Source organism: Ictalurus punctatus, chromosome 15 (genome assembly GCF_001660625.3).
Source record: "Ictalurus punctatus breed USDA103 chromosome 15, Coco_2.0, whole genome shotgun sequence".
Classification (NCBI taxonomy): Eukaryota; Metazoa; Chordata; class Actinopteri; order Siluriformes; family Ictaluridae; genus Ictalurus; species Ictalurus punctatus.
In genome coordinates, this window is record NC_030430.2 from 3,615,044 (window position 1) to 3,633,499 (window position 18,456).

At 38.1% G+C, this 18,456-nt stretch overlaps 2 protein-coding genes across 7 annotated transcripts in view; both read right to left on the bottom strand.

Moving 5' to 3' along the window:
* LOC124628938 (C4b-binding protein alpha chain) overlaps nt 1-9,204 on the bottom strand; it is a 53,767-nt gene extending 44,563 nt beyond the window's left edge. For all 6 annotated transcript variants that reach the window (XM_053686484.1, XM_053686483.1, XM_053686481.1 and 3 more), the window contains exons 1-4: nt 9,077-9,204; nt 2,241-2,377; nt 1,759-1,941; nt 468-573 (exon numbers count right to left, since the gene is read on the bottom strand). In XM_053686484.1, coding sequence (XP_053542459.1) covers nt 468-573; nt 1,759-1,941; nt 2,241-2,298 — 347 coding nt within the window. In that variant the 5' untranslated portion in view covers nt 2,299-2,377; nt 9,077-9,204. The remainder of the gene's footprint in view (nt 1-467; nt 574-1,758; nt 1,942-2,240; nt 2,378-9,076) is intronic.
* A 2,930-nt stretch (nt 9,205-12,134) lies between these two features.
* Nucleotides 12,135-17,185, bottom strand: LOC108275551 (uncharacterized). Its single transcript, XM_017486433.3, has 5 exons — nt 17,061-17,185; nt 16,295-16,627; nt 14,242-14,553; nt 13,913-14,078; nt 12,135-13,787 (listed from the first exon to the last, which is right to left on the bottom strand). The coding sequence occupies exons 1-5, from the start codon at nt 17,092-17,094 to the stop codon at nt 13,652-13,654; spliced, it is 981 nt and encodes a 326-aa protein (XP_017341922.1). The 5' UTR covers nt 17,095-17,185; the 3' UTR covers nt 12,135-13,651.
* Nucleotides 17,186-18,456: the final 1,271 nt, after the last annotated feature.

Here is an 18,456-nt window from a genome sequence, read left to right on the forward strand (position 1 = left end):
GGCTTCTCTCCTTTTTGAAATTTTCTTCCATTTAATAATAATAATAATAATAATAATAATAATAATAATAATAATACACATTAACACGGATGTGGAATTATGCGGTGATCAAAAAGTGTTGAACAATTAAAAACTATTTTCTATTTGAAATTCTTAACAGCATTTCTGCTGCATTACTCTTGGCATTTTCTCAACCAGCTTCATGAGAAGCTTCACCCAGGAGGCTTTTATTTAAATTCTTTTATTCAAATTTGTTGATCTCCACACTTCTTCTCCTATGTTCTAAATGAAGGCTACTTGTTTAGGCAAACAATTTAAATGTAAATGTTTGACTAGTAGTGTAGTGTAGTTTGTATACATTACATAGTATGCTTATTCACTTTTTATAGTTTATCCACAGTCTGTTTATTCGCTATTATTGTGCAGATACATGTGTGCAGAACCAAACATGGATAAACAATTTTTACCCTTCATTACACTCTGCTGTGATGGTTGCACCAAACGAAATTCCGTCTGTAGGTTGATATCTATACTGTCCATTGGGAATCTCGCCAGGACTTCCACAGGGTCTTTCTGGAAAAAAAAGAATTTCCACTTTTACCACAGTGATTTGTCAGCGTTTATAACATTTTTCACATTTGTCACATTTTTAACGGTTTATAGTTAGATTTAATGCTGTGGAACATCTGAGAGACAAGTTATCTCCTGTTCTCACCTACGTTATAGCTATGATAGACAATTATATCCTCACCAGTCTCTCTCTCTCTCTCACACACACACACACACACACACACACACAAACACACACACACACACACACACACACACACACACACACACACAGCACAGGCCGTGATTTTACTGTGAAAACAAAGAAAACTGAAAATGTGACCAAGACTGAGAGCGCTTACAACCGAGACTCCTTCCATAAATGTTAAATAAACGTCTCCTAACAAACAAACGTCATACATCTTCAATTAAACACTTTACTTTGCTAAAACATGCATTTTTAAATCCATTTATTTTAAGTCTCCTATTATGTGAAGAGTCCACGTCCCTGTGTATGAGCTGTTACTATAGAAACAATAATGTACTAGAACCTGCATATTAATAAATACGCATATCGTTTATTTTACAGCCGGAAATACCTGTGCTGTTTTACAAACATAATACACGCCTTCTGACCAATCAGATTCCAGCTTTTAACTGTGCTGTGGTATAAAGGGTTGCATGTGTCCATGCAATAAAATAAGTATTTTTCCTATTAAAGTGCAAAATGTCCAAAAAACATTTATGATATGAATCCAAACTACTAATGCAGGGACAATATGGCAATATAATATCAACATTGTGATCAATTATGTCAAATATGCTTTTCTGAGAAATCATTATATCTTACTTTTTGTTTTGCTTATTTTTAGATAATCTGACTAGAAGCAGCTGATGTGATCTTAAAATTAATCTATAAAACAGAAAAATATTGAAGTTTTTACAGGTTTTCTTCTACTTTTTAGTAAAATGAAATATAAAAAACCAAATACATTTATTTTTGTGTACATTATACAAACCACTCAAATGTTTATAAAAAATGTTATATGGCTGTTTGATAATTTCTTGCTAAACTAATATATCATGATACATATCGTGTATGGTAGAAATGAGAATCGTGACATGATATTTTTGTCATATCGCCCACCAGTAATCCAAACTATACACAAATTAAAGCTCAATATAAAAAGATGTTTGTAGACAGTTTACTTTTGCATTGAAGTTCGAGTTCGCTCCACTGGGATCCAGTACAGGTGATTGATCTGGAAGCTGATGATTTCACAGGAACATAACCAGTGGAACATTGGAACTTTACAGTGGATCCATCAGGAAAAGTCTGTTGGTCTTCAGTCAAAATCCGGTTTTCCCCAAAATCAGGTCTCTCACATTGTGCTGAGCAGATAAATACAGATCAGGCTTATTAATGATTATCAAATATCCAAATATCCTTTGTATGGCCTGCACTTTGTCTGTTTCCAAAATCATAACCTGTTTTTATTTTTTTTGAGATATGGATATTGAGATCTGGATCTTCAACAGAACTAACATTTTTACTCATATGTCATGTGTAGTACAATTATATAATATATATATATATATATATATATATATATATATATATATATATATATATATATATAAAAGGTGGGGAGGCTGCAGCTGTAACATCTAATGTATAAAAGAGTCCTCACCTCGGACCGTTACAGCGGTCATGAGAAGTGTAGAGCAGATGATCATGTAGCTCAACATCTTCAACTGTAAATGTTAGACACCAGCTAGGCTCTAGGTGTTCCTCTGTCCTAGATCACTACTGTCCAAGAAAGTTACCCTGTAATAAAAAAATATATGTGCAAAATAACATTTATATTTACTAAAATGTAGGACAATTTGTATGAAAATGAACAGTCAGAACTGTCAAAGCACTAAAACAGACAATTAATCGTCAGCCAAATGTTATCATCGTGACAGACCTAACTGTTCCTTTAAATGCCAGAAAAAATCTTTAGTGTCAGTCAACATATAAATTCAATGGGACTGGGTCTTGGGGGTATAAAGGCCTTTGGATAGCACACAGAACTCTGACTACTGAGCTGTTGTAGTGAGTGTTGTGTTTATTGGGTTTGAAGTTGAGTTACAGGATAATCTGTCTGTAGATCTACAAACCACACCGGAAAAAGCTTGCTAGTTATTTTTCCAGTACACACTCAGATGGGATGTGTCGATATCCTACACTCTTTTTGTGTTATTACTATTTTAACACATGCTGTGTTAAATTATCCAGTAAACGTGTTAAAAAAATTTCACACGAGTGACCAACACATGTTAAATTATTGTCCAATCACGCTGTGGACTGAGTTGCTGACGTCATCATCCAAATCGAGTCGGAGCCCTTTGGCAAGAAAACAAGACCACGACAGTTAAATTGCCATTCATCAATATTTCACGTTAATACTGCTGAAAATGCCGGGACGAGTTTGTGATATATAGGCAGGGAGCTCTCGAAAATATATTAACAGTAACTCAGCAAGTGATAAACTTTACCCATCACGACGGCTTCAAAAGTGAATATCATGTACTGCTGCCTCTGTATTGATATTACGCAACTAGTGTCATGTGTTTACGTTGGCTGTGAAATATGGACTGAGCTTATTCTATAATTCTCTGGGTCTGCATCATACCTGAGGCTCTGAGTTAGGGTTAGCTAGCTGGATGCTGTCATCAGTTACAGTAGGGATGAGCGATGCTAACCTAGACACTCACTTGAGTTGATAACATTACTTGATCATACAGCTTTAATAATGTTAGACATTTCCATTCCTGTTTTGAAAGTTAACAATAATGTAGCATTACAGCCGTTCACCACGATGTTACACAGAGAGCGAGTTAACGTTAACTACATTTAGCAAGTGTTTTGGACAAGGCAAGCTATAGTAATTAGTAGAGATGCACCGATTCTAAATTTCTCAGCCAATACTGATAACGATTATTCAGAGTGATATCAGCCGATACCGCTACTTCTGCCTTTTATGCCTTCTTTTAAATTAATAATAATTAATTCTACAATTCTGAAGGAAATGCAAATAAAAACTTTATTCTCTCCATTTCAACAAGTTGTTTGACAGTAACTGGTCTCATAAACAGAAAACACATTACTCTAATTAAGATTAACACATGAACTAAATTCTGAAGATTAAAGTAAGATTTCTAAACTTACTGAATTATTAAAAAAAAAAATCCTGTTAGTCTAACATTCACTCTCCACAAACAAATGCATTTCTACTTCATCACTGAACATCAGACTGGTAATAAATAATATCAACTTTTTTATGTATTAACATTAACTGGATATGAAATATACTACTCTACAAATATATTTTTCTGTTCAATATATACTTTTTTTGTCAACTCATCTTCATTTAAATCTTTCAACTGTGTACTGGCGCTTTAATTCAGCTCGAGCAGCTCTGCAAAAAAAGAAAAATTTACTCGACAAAAATGCTGCAGCGTCCGTTGTAAAATTTATCAGTGTAGAGATTACAGAGATTACAAACTGCAGTTTCATCGTCATTGTCACCCAAGAGACATCTTCTTTACACACAGCACAAAATCGATGTCTTTTTCCACCCTCTTTTGATTGACAGCATATAATCGGCCCTGATCATCGGATGTTTCTGAACTATTGGGCGATAGAAAAAAAAATTGCCTCTATCGGCCGATACCGATTATTGGCTGATACGTGGGTGCATCGCTAGTAATTAGCATTAGGGGAAATGGGTTAGGGCCATGTCTCTTCATGCATTCAGTGAATGTTAATGCTGGGATTTTGAATTTAGGATTCTTTAACCCAATTTCCCAGTTGAACACCAAAGGTATTTGTACATATTTTGTACAACAAACTAACCAACACGCTTTGCTCTTTTACAGCTTTTCAAATGGAAGGGAGTGGGACACTTGTAAGGACTGAACACCACTTCACAAATTCTTTGTTTGGTTAATTTTTGAAGAGAGAATTCAAATTATTTTGCATTTGACAAGAGTTTGCAAAATGTATGTGTGAATATTGTATGCATTAAGCATGTTACATCTGTTAAATGTTTTAATGATTTTAATAAATGTCACCTGAATTTCATGCAGGTGCTTATTGTTTGCACCTACAGTACAATTAGCCAAATGAATGAAAATAAAAGGTGTGTTTGGAGCACACTGTTTGTACTCCTTCTTTTAGTTAAGAAGAATATGCAGTTTAGCATGCGGTATCTTCGGAAATCTGACACTTGAGCGATTACTGTTCAAGACTCAGAATTACTCAGACCACTATTTATAGCTATAATTAGCATCAAGCTATACATGACAATTTATGAGATTAATACTGTTTTTTGCCCAAAACTCACTTTAACACCAATGAGTGTTTGTAATAATGTGCAAAAATATATTATTTGTAGCTTGCTATTTTAGGCTAATGACACCAGCTTAGCATTTCTCAAATAAGCATCCTTTATTCTTATAGAAATACCCCAAATCACATGAAAAACACATACAAACAATATATTGTTGTAAATGTACATTTATTGGCTTCGTGTTTCATCTGTAGAAAGGTTTCTTATATCAGTAGGTTAGGTATGGGGTCAGAACGTGAAAGTTTATACAGTATATTCATCATGGGAAGGGTGGGAGTTATGAACACGCAATATGACTGACGGATCTGTAGCGAATCATCTATCTGAGTCACAGTATCACAGTATCTAGACAGAGGGAAAGTGTTATACGACACTTCATGCTCATCAGGTCACATAATTTAGTGGAAAATGTATAGAACTGATGATCCTGTCTAAAGAAATGTGAATATATTTCTCAATCTAAATATTTCTCCAAATGTGCAAACTTGGACTGAAAGCTGTCATATCACAGCAAACCAGTGACTACATTTACCAGACTGCACTGCGGCCTACAAATATGGCCGCCATAGACTGCAATTCCCAGAACACAGACATTCATTCTAGTCATGGACACCTGCATCAAATTCACAGAACTCACAACCACAGTATAAAGAGACTGTTTGAACACAATGACTTCGCGAAGTATTGCGTGTTATCACCATATCAAGCATTTGTACCCTGTTCTTCGTTTTGTTTCATGTTCATTGATCTTGTTTCTCGTTCTCGTTTCTTGCCTTGCCTAGTTTATGCCTGTTTGCAGATCGTCTGACCCATTGCCTATTTTTTATCCACGCTATTGTCTCATGATTTGGATTTGTCCGCCTGCCTCTTTTTATTAAAAGCTCTGTTCTGCACTTTCATCCGTCCTAACCGTCATTACGTTAATAACATGACAGAATACTTCGCCTCACCATGAATGCAGCAGGAAGATGGAGAAGACGCCACGCTGGCGAACCCCAAGCCGGACAAAAGGCAGTGACTTGGGTTCATTGTGTCCCAGCTTTGGATTCGATCCAGTTATACCAGTGGACTGTTATAGGACTCCCACATCCGTATAATGGGTTTTTTGGCTATCCTTAATATTTTCTTCTTGACTGCCAGTTCTATTTTGCAAGCTTAATGGACCCCAAGCCCAACAAGAAGCAATGGCTAAGGTTCATGTAGTCCCGGTTTTTTGGCCCAGCCTGCCAGTGGGCCCAGCGTCTAGTGGCCATGGGATCCAGGGGACTTGAGAATGTAACTCAATTTTCAATTAGGGGACTATTCGTGACTGTGTTCAGGAATCCAGAATCCAAGGCTGTCCTGGAACATCTTTTGGAGGGGGTCAGCCTCGCAGATAAACCTGCCCTGATGTTCACCACCTATTATGAGCAGGCAAACAGGGTGACCTACTCCGCAAAGCTCTAGCCTGAGACCCAAGAAGTGGTCTCACTTGCCGATCTCCAACCGGAGGTCAACGTGGCAACCTCCTCACCAAAGATCCAACCTGAGACCCACAAGTTAGTCTCATCGGCAGAGCTCCAGCATAAAGTCAAGTTCCTGCTAGAGGTCAACGAGGTGACCTCCCAAGCAATGCTCCTGTCTGAGGTCGACGAGCCACGGTCCTGTCTGGAGGTCGAAGAGACAACGTCTCATGCCAAGTTCCTGTCCGAGGTCGACGAGGTGACCGCCCAGGACAGGTTCCTCTCTGAGAACGACGATGTGACCTCCCACGCCAAGTTCCAGTCCGAGATCGACGATGTGACCTTCCATGCCAAGTTCCAGTCCGAGATCGACGATGTGACCTTCCACGCCAAGTTCCAGTCTGAGATCAATGATGTGACCTTCCACGCCAAGTTCCAGTCTGAGATCGACAAGGCGACCGCCAACACAAAGTTCCAGTCCAAGGTCGCTGACACGGACAACCAAGTTATGCTCACGCCTGTCTGTTGACACGACCAACCAAGTTCTCCTCATGCCTGAAACCGACATCATGACCAACCAGTTTCTGCTCACGCCTGAAACAGACGTCACGATCAACCAGGTTTTGCTCATGCCGGAAACCGACGTCACGACCAACCAGGTTCTGCTAACGCCTGAAGCCGACGTCACAACCAACCAAGTTCTGCTCACGCCTGAAGCCGACGTCACAACCAACCAAGATCTGCTCTTGTCTGCTGACACTGACAAGCAAGTTTTGATCATGCCCGAGTCTGCTGACACGGACAACCAAGTTCTGCTCACGCCCGAGTATGCTGACACAGACAACCAAGCTCTGCTCACGCCCGAGTCTGCTGACACAACCAACCAAACTCTGCTCACGCCCAAATCTGCTGACACAACCAACCAAGCTCTGCTCACGCCCGAGTATGCTGACACAACCAACCAAACTCTGCTCACGCCCAAATCTGCTGACACAACCAACCAAGTTCTGCTCACGCCCGAGTATGCTGACACAGACAACCAAGCTCTGCTCACGCCCGAGTCTGCTGACACAACCAACCAAACTCTGCTCACGCCCAAATCTGCTGACACAACCAACCAAGTTCTGCTCACGCCTGAGTCTGTTGACACAGCCAACCAAGTTCAGCCTGCAGAGTCAGTGAGGAACGACACTCAGCCTCTCTGCGTGGCTGAGGACAACGCTCCGCCTCCCTGCTCTGCTGAGGATGTCGCTCCGCCTCCCTGCTCCATTGAGGATGTAGCTCCACCTCCCTACACCACTGAGGACATTGCTATGTCTCCGTGCTCCACTGAGGATGTTGCTCTGCCTCGCTGCTCCGCTAAGGACGTCGCTCCACACCAAGTCAAGACCCAGTCTAAAGCTGACAACACAACTTTCCAAGCCTGGGTCTCACCTAATACCGGCAAACCAGCCCCAGCCCCACGTCTGCTCCTCTGGACCAACCTGAGGGGCTGTGAAGACATTTTGCCCATTGGGCCAGGACCGTCGGGGGAGGGAGTGTATTCAGGCAGGAGAAGTGCCCTTGGGGGGTGTTCGGTCATATCACAGCAAACCAGTGACTACATTTCCCAGACTGCACTGCGGCCTACAAACATGGCCACCATGGACTGCAATTCCCAGAACACTCACATTCATTCTAGTCATGCACACCTGCATCAAATTCCCAACACTCACAACCACAGTATAAAGAGACTGTTTGAACACAATGACTTTGCGAAGTATTGCGTGTTATCACAATACCAAGCATTTGTACCCTGTTCCTCGTTTTGTTTCATGTTCATTGATCTTGTTTCTGGTTTCTGGTTTCTTGCCTTGCCTAGTTTATGCCTGTTTGCAGATCGCCTGACCCATTGCCTGTTTTTTGACCACTCTATTGTCTCATGATTTGAATTTGTCCCCCTGCCTCTCTTTATTAAAAGCTCTTTTCTGCACTTGCATCCGTCCTAACCTTCATTACGTGGGTAATGTGACAAAAGCCCTAATGGGTGTTATTTAACAAAGCCCTGTGAATACAAATACACCGGAACAAACACTATTGAATATGTATGTCTCGTTATTTCATCCGAAATATCAATAATTACTGGTTTGATTTTGCATATTTGATGTGTACTCCTGACAGAAATTAAGAAATTACTGTCACTGTAACCATTTTTAATCATAAACAGTGGTCAAATATCGACCCTCTAACCATTTACCCCCTGTCAAGATTAAATAAGATTGTCATGGTAGTAACAAGCAGTGAAAGTAAAAAACAACAGTTAAAGTCCCTGTGAAATGCCTTGAAATGTTCAACAGTATTCGATATGTTGTAATTTCCACTGAAACAATAGCGTTTAGCTAACCTCACAGCCCGGGCTAAGCTGTGAGTGACAGGTAGTTCCGTGGAATTTTATAATGTTGGGGGCGGGAAACTTCAGATTCTAGAGAGCATTTGATTGGACAGAAAACCTTGATGAGAAGCTGAAGTACAAAGATCAACAAAACTGTTGATCCGTATTGGTGGTAGAGAGAGAGAGACAGCACATTGTAAATGCGAACTTTGTCATTGTTTTGAAGCACATTTGATAATCTTAAGGCTGACATATTCATACTAAAATTCATAAATGTTCCATTTTCATGGGGATTTTAAGAGGTTAACGTTACTTACCTCAAACAAAGTCGTGTCCTCAAAATGCCTAGGCGTCTCGGATACAGTAAGATGGTTCCAGTGCGTGTGCGCATGCGTTAAAAAAACTGTTTTCGTTGGGTTTCATTTTCGAGGGGTTTCCTGTCCGGGGCGGACTTTACCATTAGGCAAAGGTAGGCAATTGCCTTGGGCCACGTGCTACCCCCAAAACGCTGCATAAACTTATGGTTAAGAAAGTTTTATTTTTACTTTTGGCTAATACATTATGTTTTTCTAAAACTCCATACGCTAAAATGCCATCAGAATGCTGAATTTATGAGTGTATCAGGCAACCCCACCCGTACGCACTACATTGGACTATTCCACAAATGGACTATTGCGGAAATGATACCGGAAGAAAGGAGGAAACGCATGCAAAAGTCAGTGACGTCACGTGCAAAAATTAAGCAAACAGCAGTGCTGAAAAAACGAGAAAGTGGGAGGAAAGCAAAAAGATTTTATTAAAGCCTGTGAAGTGTTTTAATTAACAGATTTTGCCTTTGGTGTGAAGGAAAGTCTGGGACACTCTCTCTCTCTCTCTCTCCAAATGAAACCCTGAACTCTGCAGACATGATCATATGTGAGTTTAATGTCACATGATGATAGTGTGCCATTAAGATGTGTATTCATGTTCAGTGCTACTTCAAATAAATGTTTAAATATTACCATAATTTATATATTGGTATAGCCTATTTTAATATGCTGCTGTCCTACTGTACCATACTGCGACTTACTGTTTGCTCCTGGTTAGTGGTTGTAGTGAAATAGACTTATTTATTAATATAGGCCTAATATCAAGATTAATTTCAAACATAAAATACATTATTATTATTATTATTATTATTATTATTATTATTATTATTATTATTATTATTGTAGTAGTAGTAGTAGTAGTAGTAAACTTAGTAGTAGTCGTTGTAGTGGTGGTCTATTTTTGGGGTGTAACATTATTAGATGTGGTTCATGTTAGTGTTAAAATAGTTTCAGTCCTGATGTGGGAGTTGTACAGATGAGACGTGCAGGTCTCCTACACTGAACCCAGATGATGCCCCTGACTAACTATTATGCTGTCTTGATTGTTTTATATTCTTTGTCACACTTCTGTTTCTGTTGGCTTATTTAACAAATATGACTTGATATCTGTTCAGTGCTGCTTCAAATAAATATGTTTCTGTATTGTGCTATGTATGCTATGTATTTTTATTCTAGTAACTGGTGTTAAATTGGTCTAACCATCAATGAGCTATGAGGTATGGTGGTCCTCTCTGGGCCAGAAAGTCCAGGGCCACTTTTTGGTCACAGTCCACCCCTAATCATTGCTATTAATGCTAAACATTTCATTTAAAAACATTTAAAATTTAATTATCGATGTTAAAACACTGAAATGCGTGCCCCATTTTTATATTTTGCCTAGGGCCAGTCCACCCCTGTTCCTATCAGTGTCCTCAAGCTGACTCCTGAGGTAAACTGGCGTAAAATGTACTCCGACTGGCTAGTTTTGGTTTTGGCGAAATCTCTTTTACCTGAGGAGAAGAAAAAGGCAGATTCCAGAAAGAATAACAACTTTAAGGCATGCTTTGTTAGCTTGAAGATGCCATCTTTCGGTAAGAAGACATTAGACAAAATATATCCAGCTGTTAACTAAATAACTGACTACTAGATCCTTCTAACTCCTGTAAGATACAAAGGTAGCTATATATATTTCCCCCATCCGTCCTTGACTTTATTAAAAAGTCATCAAGACATTCTTTTCCAATATGTATGTGAATACTGTACTGTGAATGTGTTAACTAATAAATGTGAACAATCCACCAAATTATCATTTGATGTGTACAGTTGGTCATTTAAGAGTTAAGTAAAATCACAAACTAAGTGGTTCGTTTTTATTATTATTATTATTATTATTATTATTATTATTATTATTATTATCTATTACAATTTTTCCATAAAGGATTATCTTATAATTATGTTTGTAACTGTCTGTTTTGGAGTATATCTGCATCCTTTTATTACTAATAAAATGTAGAAAGCAGACTGACTGCCAGTGTCTCACTATTTGATTTGTATTTGCCAATTTTGTTCCATTTGGTACAAGGATGGTCAGTTATTAGTAATTAAACCTGCACTTTTTCAAATTTTTCAGTGTTTAAAAATGAATGAGCTTTGTTAACAGAATTCTGACCTGGAGCACAAGAAAAGCTAAAAGAATGGAAGACAGATAAATTAATTTCCACAATGAAAAAAACAAACAAACAAACAAAGAAATTTTTGCATGATTTATGTACATAAAAATCATCTCAATGAATCTTTTGTCTTTTATGTTATTATGAGACCCCATGATGGGTGTAGGCTGGGCTCCAGGTTCCCCGCGACCCTTTAAGATAAGCGGTATAGAAAATGGATGGATGGATGAATGGATGGATGGATGTTATTATGAGAAGTGTAAAAAATAATTTTAGTTTCATTAAGACACTGTTGCGGGACAAATTATACAGTGGTGGGTCTCTACAGTCTAGATAGGAAACACTGTGTTCAGTGTTGAAAGCAACATAAAACATTGCTTCTATTACTACTGTATCTAAGCCATCCGACATAATTAAGGATGTCTAAATGGTTTAAATGCGTTCAAACGAACCGAACTGTCTCTACTTGTAGGTTCTGCCACACACACACACACACACACACACACACACACACACACACACACACACACACAAGGTTAATAGTGTTATTAAGGTGTGTACATATACACGTGTATAATGCATTTCGATAATGCAACTAAAACAGGAATACTCCAAACGTCTTAGTTCGATTTGTGTTTACTTCGAGCATGACTTTAGTTGGATTAAGGTAATAAATAATCGCTGTTTACATGCTAGTTTCTTAATCAGAATATTGTCTTCATGTCGGATTATTGTTGTCCATGCAAACGTACTGACTTATTACCTCAGAAAAGTTTGTTTTGGTCAAATTGGTTTGTTGGCGCCCCCTAGTGCCGATGTAAATAAGTGGCAGTGTGTGCAAGGCTGTAATAAACGCAACAGGACACTCATCACCGGTGTTTTTATTTATTTATTTATTTATTTATTTATTTATTTATTTATTTATTTTTAATACAATCAAAAAGTGCATCATACTTATCAGTCATCACTGCTGGTGTGTCTGTGTGACTGTGGAGTATGTGTGTGAGTGTCAGTGATGATGATTTAGTGATCATGGCATCATTTCTATGCTAATGCTGCTGACGTATTTCTGGCAGTAGCAGTCAAGATTGTCAGCTGATATGCAAAATGAAGTGACAAAAAACCATCAGGAGTTCAATTTCGAAAAAAGAAAAAGAAGAGGAAAAGTGTGGAAAGACAAAACAAAAACAATAGTAAGCTTATTACAGTTTCTATATGATTTGTAATTTTTGTGGTTATATCATTTAGATAATGGCTTTACAATGACGACCAGGATTGGTTAACTTCTGTCCAACTCTTAATGGTTAAGCACACCATGGATTGATGTTTGCTTCCATAATAAGATGCTGGTACAGATGTGCAGTATCTGAATGTTCAAACCTGTTCAGTCCATGAAGTCATACACCCTGATAATTTGTGCCAACAACAAACCCCACCCCAGGCAGTCTCCCCTAATATATTTAGATACTAAAGATGATTATTACTAATAATTATTACTTATTAGTAAGACTTATATTGCTTAAATTACAGTATATACTGCATTCTTATTTTTGTAGTGTTATTTATGTTTATTATTCATTTTTTATTTAAAACAATCTTAGCACTTCCTTTGTATTGAGCATATAATGAGGAAAATTTGTGTTTATGTTCTTTTTTATGGTTATGCCTGTCCACGGTGGCTATTTATTTTGAAAAATTAGTTTTGTTTTATTATTTTATGGGGACAAATCTTGCCTAGAGCACCAAATGGGCCAGGACCGGCACTGGCTGTGAGTCCTTTATCGCACAGTGTTGCTGTATGACAGCATTTATATTTTACAAAAACAACATTTAAACAGTGCCCGGTGCCAAAACTTTAATAAGTTTAACATTTACTAATTTGGGAGACACTTTTATAAAAAATGACTTAGAGTTGCGGAGAGCAGATGAAAGTTAAGGGCCTTGCCCAAGGGCCCAACAGAAGCAGCTTGGCATTTCAATCAGCAGCCCAAAGTCCTAACCACTAAGCCACCACTGAGTCCCCGTCCCCCCTCCCTTTTTCATTTCTTCATTTATTTTATATACAGATTATTGATGAATACCAGACGTTTGCAGTGGTGGCTCAAAATGATAGGAAAGAGGAGAACTGTGGGAGATTTAAGTATCATATGCCACTAAAAAAAAGCAAATCAGTGAAAAAGTTTTCTTTAAATGTTCAGAAATAAATGGTATATCAAGATACAGCAACATTGTGCACTAGAGAGGTAAGCCAGACAGTGACATTTGTGGAAAGAAAGAAAGAAAGAAAGAAAGAAAGAAAGAAAGAAAGAAAAGGGCCTATAAAAAGGAAGAGGGCTAAACTACACTGGTGAAACTAAAGCAATATTTTCCATCATCAGATATGGTTGTGGTGTTTGCAAGCCACTCTGCTGGTCTGCGTGCATGAGCGCAACACTCCAAAGGTGGTGATCATAGCAACGAAGAGAAGCCAGCGGACAATGTTATACCACAGTGGCATTCCTGACCATGACCTGAAAATGCAAGCATTCAAGAGAATTTTCTAAAATGATTCCGCATTTAAGACACTTATACAGTTATTTTTAGCTTTCATACCTGCAGCACAATAAATGGACTGAATGTATAATCAAGTTCAAACCTGTGATAGAAGTTTTCATCGCAGTTATGGGTTTGATTTCGACAAAATGACTGATTTCCACCTGAACTGTTCTGCGTGAAAAACTCTGAGCTTGAAAACTCCACCGAAGTGCTAGTGCTTATCACTGGAGATGCTGTCGTTGTCCTGCAGTCATAACTTTCAAGCTCTGAAAAAGGGGGATTTAATGGCAGTACTTCATAAAAATGCACTAGAATATGAGTTTTGGCATGAGGGAGTTAAATTATGAATCATTCAAGCAAAAAGGATGAATGTGAAATTACAACCTGTTTACATCCCATAGCTCGTAAGTAGTTATGTGCATAACTGACCATCAGACGTGAGTGAATATATGCAGTTCTCCTGTCCAGCCTGGAGAAGGTGAAGGGAAATGGGTTTACTTTGTTCTCTGCTCACGGCGTTCTGAGCCGAACAGATGTACTGAGCGTCCTCGATGAGAAAAGCACAGTGGATTTGAAGATCAGCGGAGCTTTGTAAAAGAACATCTTGAGTTTGGGCCTCCCTGGACCAGCTATACTTCACATTGGTGCCTCTCTCAGTTCTGCAATGCAAGAGCACTGACTGTCCCTGGCACGTCCCCACAGGCGAGACATCTAACCGAACTTGGGGTCTGCTCACCGCTTCTGAAATTCAGACCAGTATCACACAGTTATTAAAAAGTTAGATCTATAAACTAAATACAATTGTTCTAGACAAGATACATGTTTTTTGGTGCTCACCAATACTGATACTGATACTGAATTGAGTAACCTGCTTAGTATTAATCGATCAGGATGTGTCAGAGAACATTTTGATTTTAAATGAAGTGCATTAGCTAGTTACATTAGTTACCTCGGATAGAGGTGGGTTGCAGTGGAGAAGAGCGGGTTTTGTTTCACTTAGGAAAAGTACTTCTGTACAGCTGCAAGTAAAGTATGTCTTTGTTTTTCAGTGTGTCAGAATCCCTTGCTGTCAATGACTGATAATGTCAAGAACAATAAACTTTTGGTAACAGCCAATCACGGACTTGTGCACATTAACTTGGGTAAGGCCGTAGATGAAAGGGAGTCCTCAAATTTAGCAATAGCTATGAGTAGAGATTTAAGTTTTCAGTCCAGCGATTGAAAAATTTAAAGGGTGGATTTTACTGAAGAGAATTTTTCAAGGACTTTACTACAAAATACATACTGATGACACAACTTCTAAAAGGTAAGGACCTACCTTTGCATTTATTTTAGGGAATTAATTTGGACACCCCCTCAAACTGTATCATTGCTTTTGTTTGATAGGGCACGTTGCTGTCTAATACCAATCCATAATAGAGTATGTGTGTGTGTGTGTGTGTGTTGCTTCATAAGAGGTTGGATTCGGGCTAAGCTGGGTGGCACTGTGTCTTTTTTACTGCGGTAGAAAGTTTCTGGTCAATAGCGCACCAATGGCATGACAAACTTTCGCAATACTATATGTTTTGAATGTGACATCAAAAGGAGAATCAGCTCCGAATATCTGTGTCAGTGAACCATGGGGGCAGTCCAGAGTTTGCCACAAAAGTAAAAAAAAATCAGCCAAGCTCAATACCGAACGCCTTTACCAAATGCTTGACTTCAGTAGTGACTTGTTGCATAGGAGCTATGAAATGAAACCCACTCCAACCAACTATTGCCCACACAGACAAACTGATTAGCTGAATATTTCAGCTGGAAAGCAATCATCAGAACAATATCATTCAAACAGCACCTCTAAAACTACAGCAGCAAGCAGCATCTACAACAATTACTATCTTTATTAAAATAATAATTAATAATCAATACTGATAGAGAAATAGGAGGAAAATGGTCATCAGATAGTGTACAATTAATGGATTAGAGTCGCTGACTGAAAATGATAAAATTTCAACTAATACCATGTTATCATGATGCTATAACTAGCTACGGTTCTGTTTTATAACGTTCTTGATTATTTTTTTTGTTTGGTGGTTGGTGCTTTTTTTTTTTTAATCACGTAACTAGCATTTGCTGCCAGTGACGAACTCCTCGTCAGTCTGCTTTGCTTTGATTCATTGTTAATTGTGAAATAATTATTAGAGACAGTGCGTGAAGATCAAATGTGCCATATTACATTTACTGCATATGTGGTATCTCTCAAATGTAAAACTAACAGACAGGATGTAATGTAACCATGTTGTTGTTTTTTCATTCTTTTAATTTTAGTTACAATTTTCCTATTTTGATAAATTAAATATGATCACTTAACCTATGAATAGTTATATATAATTATATATATATATATATATATATATATATATATATATATATATATATATATATATATATATATATATATATATATATATATGCTATATATTACTCATAGGTAAAACCTTACCTTCTGTTACCACGACTTTTATCCTAAACATGATATCAGCATATATTTTGTCAATGGCAGCCCAGTAGATTCCAGTGTCCTCCAGCTGGAGTCCTGTCATGTGGATGTGAAAGGTTCTGAACCTTGTTTCATATATCCTTGCTTTTTTCCTTAGCCATGCTATTGTGAATCCATCTGTATCCATCAATACCTCACAAGTGCTTCTGGACTCCCCAAGGCACCAGTACTTCTTACTGAATAGAAACCTATTGTCAGTGTAACTGCAGACAACATTCATCTCTCTCCCAATTGTGGTATGGATGCTGGTTTTATCACACTGCATCTGGGCATGAACTGGGGAAAAAACTGTGTATGAATGGTCAGTGAAAAAGAAAAAAGGTTTTTACATATATACGGAAACAAAGTACTGAGAGTTGCTATTTGAAATGTTTGAAAATTGCATTAACAAACCAGCGCTAGCTGCTATTTCCTGTATAAAATGCCATATATTGGTAAAGATGAATAAACACTGGATGGCAAAACATTAAAAAAAAAGTTTAAAGTAGTAGTTATAACAAGGACGCAGTTATAACAAGGACGCAGGAAGTACAGGTGATGAGGGTGCTGCTACACAATGACTTTCGATTTTCTTTTAACTGCAACTGGTAAAATAAGAATAATATATAGCGCATGTCACATGTGTGATGCTTAAAATTCCAGCACCCCAATGTAAAATGTCTTCTCGCATCCGTGTGTTATAAATTTATGCAAACAATAAACCACTTACCCTGAAATATAAGCAGTAGGTATAGGACCCTCATTGTGTAAATGTTTTGTCTGTATGCAGTCCTCAGAAACAGGATGTAATCAGTCCCACCTGAGGTTTCAACTGACCTTTTTCACCGTAAACATAACACGCAATACAGCACTTGTTTTTCTGTGGTCCTGTATAGGTATAGGACCCTCACTGTGTAAATGTTTGTATGTACTCGGTTTTAATGGTTTTAATGTTATGTCTGATCGGTGTATATAAATTGGTATATTGAAAGATTGGTGTGTGTGTGTGTATTTATATATATATATATATATATATATATATATATATATATATATATATATATATATATATATATATATATATATATAAACACACACACACACACACATATATATATATATATATATATATATATATATATATATATATATATATATATATATATATATATATATATATACATATACATAACACAAACTCGGAGTTGGATGCAAGTGCAGGTAAAATGGCAGTTTCTTAGGAAGGCAGACAAATCCAAAACAGAAAGATAAACAGTCAAGGGTTGAGCGATCAGCAAACAGAATATCAGAGGCAAAACAGTAATCAACAACGTGGGCAAAGGCAAAGATCAAAACCAGGAGGCAAAGAAAAATAACAGCGGCTTGGTTGTTAGAACATGAGGGAAACTGAGCAATTACTTTGCAGTGAGGCTGTCCGAGTTGATAATGAATCTTTATTGGTCACATATTCATTACAGCACAGTGAAATTAATTTTCTTCACATACCCCAGCATGTCAGGAAGTTGGGATCAGAGTGCAGGGTCAGCCATGATACAGTGCCCCTGGAGCAGAGAGGGTTAAGGGCCTTGCTCATGGGCCTAACAGTGGAAGCTTGGCAGTGTTGGGACTTGAACCCCCGACCATCTGATCAGTAACCCAGAGCCTCAACCAGCCAAGCCACCACTGCCCACAGAGTTGTGGTTTAACCTAACAGTTGGAAACAGAAAAAATGGGCAAGTGTAAGAATCTGAGCCATATTGTGATGGCTAGATGACTGGGTCAGAGCAGGTCTTGTGGGGTGTTTCTGGTATGCAGGGACAACTGGTGAATTTGTGACAGGATCATGGGTGCTCAAGGCTCACTGATGCATGAAGAGAGCAAAGGCTAGCAAAATCTCTGATTTGAGACTGGGGTAGAAGTTCACCTTCCAACATAACCCTAGGCATACTGCTAAGGTTGCACTGGAGTGGTTCAACACCAATAACCTGAATGTTTTAGAATGGTCCAGTTAAAGCCCAGACTACATTAATACTCTTATGTGCAAAGCTACACAAGCCAAGTTGGTTAATGTTTAGAAATCTAGAGTTTCCGCTACAGTAATTTTTGTGTGCTCACTTCTGTCCGGT